The following is a 10,742-nucleotide window of genomic DNA, read 5'->3' on the forward strand; positions in this document are numbered from 1 at the left end:
TGAATCTGGGGGAAAGCAGGGGCACCTGTAGGGCAGTGGGAAAAACCTAATGGGAAACTGTCACTCTGATTGTCTGCATTTTCCCACTTCCCCATCCCACTAGGGAAATGGTCACTTCCCGCCTTCTCCCCACACTTTCCCTGGCTTCTGTGTTCTCAGGTCTCTGTCCTACCAGGCTTCCAGGGTGGAGCCCCGCCTAGCCCTACATCATGTGATGGGGTCTGTTGGGCACCGTCTAGGAAGCATCCTAGGATGGAGCCTAGACCACATGTGATGAGATCCTTGAAGGCACAAAGCAACAATACAGACACAATCCAGTCAAAATTCAACACCTTGGCATTCTATTAATTTTAATTGAACATTAATCAGACCACATTCTCCTGTTGAAACTAATGATATTTAATTTTGCTTATTGTTTCTTTATTGTGTCTTAGAGGTTTTTTTTTGTTGTGTCAGGAGCGACTTGAGAAACTGCAAGTCGCTTCTGGTGTGAGAGAATTGGCCGTCTTCAAGGACGTTGCCCAGAGGATGCCCGGATGATTTGATATTTTGTCATCCTTGTGGGAGGCTTCTCTCATGTCCCTGCATGAGGAGCTGGAGCTGATAGAGGGAGCTCATCCGCGCTCTCCCCGGATTCGAACTTGCGACCCGTCGGTCTTCAGTCCTGCCGACACAGGTTTAACCCACTGCGCCACTGGGGGCTCCGTTTGCCTTATAGGTATAATATAGCTAAGAAGGCTGCAATCCTGTGCATACTTACTTGCAAGCAGGTCCTACTGAACACAGTAGGACTTCTGAATTAGCAAGCATATGTTTGTATCTTCCTAACTGTCCTAGCTAACTGTTCACTTATGGCCATCCCATGAATTTCATAGGGTTTTCTAAGAAAAGGAGTGTTCAAAGGTGGTTTCATGAGTTCCTTCCTCTGAAACATAGCCTATAGCTCCTGAAATTTCTTGATGATCTCCTAACCAAATATAATCAGGGCTGACCCTGCTTAGTTTCCAAAATCAGATGAGATCTGGTGCCTTTAGGGTACTTAGACAGCATAGGGCTATCTTGTTACTTTCTACGCTTTTCTGGTGTTTTCTTATATGACCTTAAATATGAACTTATGAAGCTTCTCAAGTTATGGCACAGTCTGTGTTCTCCACATAAGAAGGAATTGGTGGATATAATTTGGGAGAATGTAATGGCTAAATAAGTTCACACTCCTTGATATACTTGAATCAAACTCATTTCAAAACAAAACCCATTAAAATACTGAAATAAGAGTCATTATGAAAGCTGCCACACAAATCTTAAATGTCTGTGGCACATTTGAAGTTTCTTCATAATGGGTGTCATTACTTTTATTACTGTGATTTACTGCAGATCACCAAGTATCATTTCTGTGTAAGACACAATTGTCAGCCTCTGTAAATTGAAGTTAGTTAACACTTCTGTGTAATTTCCAGGGTGAAAATGAGGACAGTTTGAGAAGCAGTAGGGAGGGAGTTTTTAGATATCTTTATACATTAAAACAGAAATACAATTATCAAGCAAAGGGCCAATGGTTGGCCCTAGAGATGCCAGGAACATTTTTAACACCTACTGAAACAATGACAAGGTATTAATGTAAAAAACAACAACAAGGACAATAGAAAATGTAGCTGTTATACTTTTCAAGCAATTTCCAGCAAGCGGTTTGTGCCAGCTTTATAATGCAATAAAAAGTGTTGCAGTTGTCCAGTTCTGAAGAATCTGATTTCCAGAATCAGATGAGGGAGGAATTATTTGACTCATGATTTCACCTAGATGTAAAACCTCAAATTCCCCCTGATTATTTTTTATTGTTGTTTAGCTTTTCATTCAAATACTGGAAATCCAATTGTTAGATTGAACTAAAGTAAACCCATTCAATAAATTAAATGTACCTAAATCACATTTTCATTGATGCAGTTGGCCAACTCTAGTTGGAACTAACCATCTGATTTAGAGTATAATATGTTAGCCATAAGGATGAGATGAGGAATGGAATGAAGACACCAAACTAAATGTGAAAATTGGTTTAGATCTACACCAGTGCAAAAGCTGAGGTCCAAAGAAGGACAAGAGAACACAAGACCATCTGGTGGACAAAGAAATCCAACACCTGGCAAATACCCATGATGTTCAGGGATTTTTCAAAGCCACAAAGGTCATCTACGGGCCAAGAAACCATGCCATACAGCCTCTATGCTCATCAGATGGAACCAAACTTCTGGAGGACAAAAAATTAATTGCACTACATTGGAAAGAACATTACAAAGCCTCCTGAATCACAGCTCCAATGTGGCAAATCCCACAACAGCAAACCAGGGATGGGCTTGCAGCACTGCCTAGTTTGGAAGAAGTCAGCAATGCCATCAGCCAACAAAAAATAACAAAGCCAGTGGACCTGATGGGATCCCTGCTGAAATCTTTAAAGAGGGAGGACCTGAGCTGACACAACTCCACCAGCTCATTGAAAAAGTGTGGGTGACCGAGAAAATCCCAGCAGATTTCAAGGATGCTACCATAATCACCCTCTTCAAAAAAGAGGAAAGAACAGACTGCGGAAACTATTGAGGTATCTCCCTTCTAACCTTGGTTTTTTTTTTGTTTTTAAGGTACTCATTATGCACAGAGCATTTTTATATATATAAGATGATAATAATAATGTCAGGACTTCTAATGTTCTGGAGCAGAGGCTAGCAAATCCCGTATAGTTTGAAAACTCTTCTCAAATTTCTACAGATTTTAAACAACCATTGCTTGGTAGATTGAAAATGAGGGGACTCGAGATAACTGGACTTCAACCTTTGCTTAACGATATGCCCAGTGGATGTTGTTTGAGAAGCTACTACTATCACTCAACTTGGTTTATTTTATCAGATTGTCTGATACAAATATATATAGACAGACAATTATTGTAAAATGAGAGATAATGTTTTCACTGTGGGAAAACAGAAAATAAACTCGCCCCTAATGTAGCTTTGAAGATCTATTCCAGTAAGCCCCACAGTTTAAGACCGCTCACAAAACAAACTTCTCTTTGGGTATACATCTTGACAAATGTGAATAGACATGACAAATGTGAATAGCCACGAATAGACAATAGTTAAAAAGCAGTTGTTCCTGTTTGTAAATCTAAAGCACAAAATGTCTGTCGGCAAGTGTCTCCTGCATTATCAGTCATAATCCCTGATTCTAACCAAGATTTATATACTACACTTAAACTTAATTTAAATGTTAATTCCTGGTATGCAGAGTGCTTTGCCTGAGATCTTTAAGGGCTCTCTTCATTATAATCCAAGCTCTAAAGAGAAAGCTACAGCACCATGTGCCCTTTAAAAAAATGGAATAATGTGGTTATTTTTCAGGAATACCCTCAAGATTGCTTTCAGCATGCATATCACCAATTCACCATTTGCCTATTAAAAGACTCCATTAAAGCTAACATATGCCAAAAACTAAGAAAGGTATTACAAATATTAATTAGCACAAGATGATCTATTTTTGTTAACTGGTGTAATGGTTTAACACTAAAGGCTATAACCTATTACAGCATTCTCTGTGATTATAACCTTTAACTCTGTGGTCTAATTTAAAACAGAGTTTAGAATATTATTTCAAAAGTTATTTATTTATGTATTTATTTGTTGCCTTTCTCCCAGAATGGGATTCAAGGTAGCTTTCAAAATAAAAATAAAAATTCACAATAAAATTCTAAAAACAATTTAAAAAAGTTAAAACATAAAATGATGCAAATTTTTAAAAATCTTATACAAGATTAGAAAGAATAACATAAAGTATATTAATTGTTTATGCTTTTATGAGTAATATTTAAATTTGAAAGCATTTTAAATGTAAGAATAGAAAAAAGATGCCTCCAATACCTCAGTTAGTTCTCCAAATAAATGTTTTGGAAGTAACAAGTAAACTTTACAAGAGTCTTCAGACTTTACAGAATAATTCAGTTCTGACTTTAGTGTTTTGATGTTCCAGGAGCTTTTGACGGAGGGACCTGAGTACACAGCTAGGCCCCTTAGGTAAGCTTTGAGGGTAAATGGGGGGTCGGGGGTTGGCCGGTTGATCTGGGAGGGCATGTAGAGCCCCCTCCCCCAAGGGAAAGTCTGGGGTTTAGGGGCGGTGTGGGTCTGTGGGCCCTTCCACACAGCCATATAACCCAAAAATAGTGCAGAAAATGCCACAATATCTGCTTTGACCTGGGATATCTGATTCCACACTGCCATATATCCCAGCTCAAAGGAGATTTTATTTAGCTGTGTGGAAGAGGCCTGAATCCTGGGAGGAAACAGGATTAAATTTCCCAGTTCCTCCTGGAATTCAGCCCTGTCTGGAAGAGCCCTGGTGATTGCTAGAGGATGCAGAGGAGTGTATATACAGTAGATGTACCGTATTTCTTCAATTCTAAGGCACACTTTTTTCCCTATATAAACATCTCTAAAAATGGGGTACATCTTAAAACTACAAGTGTATCTTATATATTTTGTTGTTGTTAATTAAATAGGGTGTGTCTTAAAATCAATTGTGTCTTTCTATTGAAGAAATACTGTAGTCTCCTATGGAAAGAAGTAGAAAAGTGTGCTGCCTGTGGAAAAACATTGTTATCTTTGTACAGCTATTAAAGCCAATACTTCAATTCCAGAAAGTAATGAATTTCAAAACTTCATCCATTCATTCTAGACATCATTTGCACACATTACAGTAATCTAGTAATCTTTGCACATGTGCTGCAAAAATACCATGTCTTCTTTTAGAATTCAAATCATATTGTAGAATGTAGTACAACCCCTGTATTCATGGGACCAATACACGAGAAAACATATTCTGAAAAATATATTCTCTCTATGCATTCTGCAGCACAGTTCTATGGTATTCTTGGGCCAGAAGTCCTTCATTTCAGTAGGGTTCACTGTTAGGCATAGTTTTGCATTACCACAGTAAGTCCAAGAATGTGTCCTGTTTAGGTTATACTGTATAATGTCCTTTTTTTCCATTTCTAGATATACCCAAAAACTCCAAAGCCTATTCAGTTGCCCATCCAGTTATGGAATGAGGCTAGAAGTAATTCACATGTGTCAGAGTTCACAAGAAAATTGCATAAAGTGTTGAAAAGACAGCTCCTCACTTTACATTTGGTTCATACTTGGCTCCTCTTTCACTTTTGAAGTGTTGCAACTGATATATCAAAGCAATTACTTAATTATTGATTCATAAGGAAAGGTGAATTCTGGAGGTTTGCACAGTATTTCAAGGGTCTGGAGAACAAGCCAAATGAGGAGCGACTTAAAAGAGCTAGGCATGTTTAGCCTGAAAAAGAGAAGGCTGAGAGGAGACATGATGAGGGCCATGGATCAAGATCAAGACGTGAGGGGAAGTCATAGAGAGGAGGGAACAAGCTTGTTTTCAGCTACCCTGGAGACTAGGATGTGGAGCAATGGCTTCAAACTACAAGAAAGGAGATTCCATCTGAACATTAGGAAGAACTTCCTGACAGTGAGAGCTGTTCAGCAGTGGAACTCTCTGCCCCAATGTGTGGTGGAGGCTCCTTCTTTGGAGGCTTGTAAACAGAGGCTGGATGGCTATTTGTCAGGGATGCTTTGAATGCAATTCTCCTGCTTCTTGGCAGGGGGTTGGACCGGATGACCGATAAGGTCTCTTCCAACTCAATGATTCTATGATTCTATTATTTGTTCAATACTCCTCAACACATCACATTTTACATTTTACTGGGTCATAAACACCATATGATGTATTTAACAGAGATTCACAAGAAGATATGGGAAACACTCAGAATGAATTAGCTTAAAAAAAAAAAGCTTAAGGTTTACACTCCACCATTGACTAAACAAGGATATATATACACACACAAACGCACACACGTGTGTGTGTGTCTATCTGTATGTGTGTATAGAAGTAATCATTGTAAAGGGTTAGCTATCACTGACAATGAAGGTAATTGGTTTTTATACACACATGCCAACACAGAGAGGGAGAGAAATAGAAAGAGAGAAATAAAGAGAAAAAGTAAACACACATGAAGAAAGAAAGAGAATGAGATAGACAGTGAATATTTAAAGAATGCTTACGGGTACATCCACATATTTGGAAGCTGCCTTCACCTGAAATAGAAACATACTTGACTTTAGTTTAAAGTTCGTACTTTCATGATATATATAAACAATATACAATATACAATCAAAATATGACAAAATATTCTATACACTGACCAACTTTAGCAAAAATTCTATATTGTTTGATATTGACAAATATCCAAGATAATGGTACTGCAACTCATATGGTACTGAAAAAATATATTATAATGAAGCAAAAGACATCATTGAGGTTATAAAATACAATGCTCAGAAAAAACACTTGTGACAGTAAAATCCTTGTATTTGCGTTCCCAGCTGGACCTGAGTTACCTGAATCCATAGATATGTCAGAACACCATTAAATCACCCTAGGTCCTCTTGTGTGACTCTGCCATTATTGGATCAGAAGTCTTTTGTTTCAGTATGGTTCATTATTATTAATATAAGTCGCAGGAACATGTTCCCTGCAGATACGGGGATCATACTGTATATTGTATGAGACATATTGGACATTATCCTCTTCCACACTAAGTTATGGGTGCATTTGCAGGACTGTAACCTTGTGCAGCAAGCAGGGTGGTTGACATCTATAACTGGTTGCTTGCCCCTTCCTGCTCCTTATCTTAGTACTGCCAGGTCTGCTCTAAAGAAAGTTATGTGAAGGAATAAAAATAAAACTAGGCTATGCATCTATAGTATTCTGAGACTTTTGTGACTGCAGCAGCTACAAAAAGGGGAGCTGTGACAATGAATAAAGCGGTTATATGTATCCATGTAGAGAGTGATCCTTCATTGTAGGCTCACATGTAAGATTCCTGTATTTGATTCTATGTTATGGTGAATTTGGGACTTGGGAATTCAATATTTTGAAAGTTCTCAGCCTGCTGAAATGTATAATTTACCCATCTATGTTGCATGTTTTGGAAAGCATCGTGTACATTTGACGGTGCTACATTAAATAACAACAGCATCAACAATAATGCAAAGGGTGCTATATCATTTTAAAGCTTTTGACACTGCTGATATGCAGACTCCTTATTTCTTCTCTGCTGCCTTTCTTGATAAGCAGTATATACAGCTGGCTTGTTATCTGCAACTGGCAACAGATCTTGGATTGGGGGAGGGAGGGATGTATTCCTATGAATGTCTTACTCAGAGAATCTAACAGCTTCCAGATGGACAGAGAGACCCTTTTATGAAGGTACCATAATGCATCCCATCTGCAAGGGTGAGCATTTCTGTAACAAGTATGCATTTAATTAGAATACATCACTGATCATGATCCTTGTTTGGGTTCTAAAACGCTCACCTGCTTCTAAATATTTCTGAAGCTAAAATAGTCTAAATACAACACATACACACAAACCTGCATCTTGTGATGAATAAATTACACAGATTGTTACATAATTACATTGATTGTTATATAATATAATATTACATAGAATGTTGCTTAACGGAAATTAGGTTGTTAGTAGCTGTGAATTCTTGTGAGGGTGTCTAAACTGAAATATTAAAATGAGTAATCAGTATTACTACTACTAATACTTGTTTATTTACTAATCAAAATATTGTAATCTAACCCTTCACTGTGAGACCGCAGAGTAGTTTGTAATGAAAATTAATACATAACTAATTATCACATTTTTTAGTAAAATATAGATATCCTTCCCTCTTTCTAAAGTTCCCAGGCTGACAATCACTAATAGTAGTAATACTAACAAAACAGAACTAATGCATATTAATTTTAACTTAATGATTTCTAAGAATATCTAAGCTTTTTCTTTCTTTTTTGTGTTGGCAGCTACTTGAGAAACTGCAAGTCGCTTCTGGCGTAATAGAATTGGCCGTCTGCAAGAATGATAAGTTATTGTGTTTTTCAGATTTTTGAAAAGGTTTCAAATGATGGAAATAAGGAGGTTCTGAAGATGTTTCTGCCATGCCACAACCAGAAGGGCTACTCTTCTGCTGATTCTTGGATATTCATGGAAAGTCCATGGTGCATCTTAGATATCTCTGTTCTTCTGGATAATTTCTGTCCTCTGGGGAATCTTACTTTTCTCTTTAAAACAGCAGCTGTAAAGACTCATGCTAGCATTTATTAGTTGTGGTTGTGAATATGATTTTAGATCAATAGTAAAATGTAGGGTTGTGCATTTGGGGGAAACCCTGACCTGTTTCATGTCCTGGCCTTCACTGGGGGCCCTGATCTATTTTTTGGAAGCCTCCTGAAATTGGAAGGGCAGATATTGTTTTCACTCTCAAGTGCCAAAAGATCAATTTTCTATTGGCCCATTATTGGGGGGGGGGGGAGAGGGTCACCCAGGCTCGCCTTCCCAGTGAGTGCTTTAAGGAGTGTTCTTCTTATCTGTTCCTATTCTAGAGGAGGCGCTCAGCTGCAGGCCCTGGCAGGCGAGGGCATAACTGCATACCACACATGCACTCTCCTTGGAAAGTATGTGTGTGTCTGTGTGTGGCGGGCAGTCCCGGAGTGCAGACATCTGTCAGGTCCTGCAACCGAGCACCTCTTACTTTAGAGTAAGAGGTGCTCAGTTGCAGGCCCTGACAGGCGTGGGTGCTCCTGCATGGCACACATCTACTCTTTTTCCAAGGACAGTGCATGTGTGGCATGCAGGAGTGCCTGCATCTGTCAGGGCCTACAGCCAAGCGCCCCTTACACTGTGATGCCAAAAAGCAGATTAGGAGCTGGGACTCGCTTCCTCTTCCATACTCCTGAAGAAACGAAAGACATGAAAGAAAAAAAGGAAATGGGAGAAATGAATTCTGTGCACTCTGGTAAAATGTATTTCAATGTTGTAAAGTTCCCAGATTTGCCGTTTAGCTCCATGTCTTCTGTTTTTCCTTGCCTTGTTTGCTCAATTACTTTTTCTGTTTGGCAGAAAAATAGAATGGATGGAATAAGAAACTCCTGGATAAATTTCAACAGCAACAGGTTCAGTTTCTCATGCTGGAAATCAAATTTTCAGGACCTCTCAGAATTGTCAGTGTTGTTGCATTTAATAATGTGTATGAAATTGGTCCACTTTTTCTTCTTGTACTGGAGTTGCTCCTTATGTACACATTATGTATACAGATAATTATTCTTCAGGAATAATGTTTATTTTCAGGAATTGTGACTTTAGTTACATCATCACTAATAATTGTACCCAGTCATAAACTAGAAATTTATGGAAGTTTAGCACTATAAAACTAAAACCTGCTAAATTAAAGAGATAACATTTCAGCCCATGTATAGGCAATAACTTTCTCAAAAGCTGAAGGGAGTATTGCAGAGCTTTATTGCCTACGATACATATTTATATTTCTTGTCTTACTATGGTCTTTTGAGAGTTTTGTGCCACTTCAAGCAGGACACTGTTAAAACTTGTCCCTAGCGATAAACTACATTGTACTTTCAGAGGCATGTTCATCTTTCTTTGCCTCTTGCAAATATACAACAGTAATAGGAACACAAGTTGCTGAGTTGCTGTAATCTCATCTATCTATTTCTCATTTTTATGAGGCATGTTTTATTTTTTTTACCTTCTGCATATTATGTCTGTACACAGACATAAGCCAGAAAAAATACTAATGGAAGTATAGCACAATAAAAACTAAAATCTGCTAAATTAAAGCGATAACATACCATTTCTCAGTCTATCCACCACATTCTCTTTTTCCAAACACCCAGTGTTTAAAACTCATGCATGCATGCATATACATACACACCAATCACAATTGCTTGTTTTTGTTTAGACCAAAATGTGGCTATATTTATTGTGGTTTCCACAGTGCTGGATGTTGTGTGATTTTTAGCTCTTCAGAAATTATGTGACTTCTTTTCATGAAAGCTCTCTGTTTATGACAAAAAATGTGCAGAATAAAAATACGATTGCCAGTAATCTCTCCCAGGGGTAAAATGCACTCTGTAGTCTTAATTAATGTAGCACTTAATTCATTTTTTCTTCATAGAGAAGCAACTCTTCAGATTAAATGGAACTTTGACAGCTGTCATCAGATTGGTAGCAATTCATTTCATAAGTAGACATTCTTACCTAATGACCGGACTGGCAAGTCTAAGAAACATTACGGATTGTAGAAAACATCTTACTTCAGCTATCTAGCGAAAGGTAACATGAAAGCCCACATAGAAAAAAAATCCAAGAAATATTTCATAATGATGTGGTTAGTGAGAATGCTGTTTGGACAACTGATGCATTAATTTTAGGTTGAATTTCACAGCAAGGAATGAAAATGAAGGTTTCCTACTAGGTGATAAAACGGCTTGTCATAAGACCCCTAGTGACATGTCATTTTCTGAGAAACTGGACAACCTTTGATAAAAGAAGTTGATAGAAGCCTGGTTCTTTCAAGATATTTTTAATGTTTTGACCACAGTGTTGTTTGAGATTATTGGCTTTTGGATATAACAGAAAGAGTGAGCAAAATGATTTTTATAAGAACTTGTTTTTTATTGTTCTAAATCAAGTCCACATACCAAAATACTGATGTCTTGTGTCCTTTATGGATAATATGAAAGGCCTATAAATACTGTTTTTACTTGACTTAGCTCAGATGTTCAGATTAAGCTTCTTAAAAAATAGAACGGGATATAGGACCACA

General features: G+C 37.8%; 1 protein-coding gene across 13 annotated transcripts in view; it reads right to left on the reverse strand.

The window, feature by feature from the left end:
• Positions 1-10,742, reverse strand: part of CADPS (calcium dependent secretion activator) — a 437,940-nt gene that overhangs the window by 57,903 nt on the left and 369,295 nt on the right. For all 13 annotated transcript variants that reach the window (XM_067463444.1, XM_067463445.1, XM_060766448.2 and 10 more), the window contains one exon: positions 6,117-6,149. In XM_067463444.1, coding sequence (XP_067319545.1) covers positions 6,117-6,149 — 33 coding nt within the window. The remainder of the gene's footprint in view (positions 1-6,116; positions 6,150-10,742) is intronic.

This window comes from Anolis sagrei, chromosome 2 (genome assembly GCF_037176765.1).
Source record: "Anolis sagrei isolate rAnoSag1 chromosome 2, rAnoSag1.mat, whole genome shotgun sequence".
NCBI lineage: Eukaryota > Metazoa > Chordata > Lepidosauria > Squamata > Dactyloidae > Anolis > Anolis sagrei.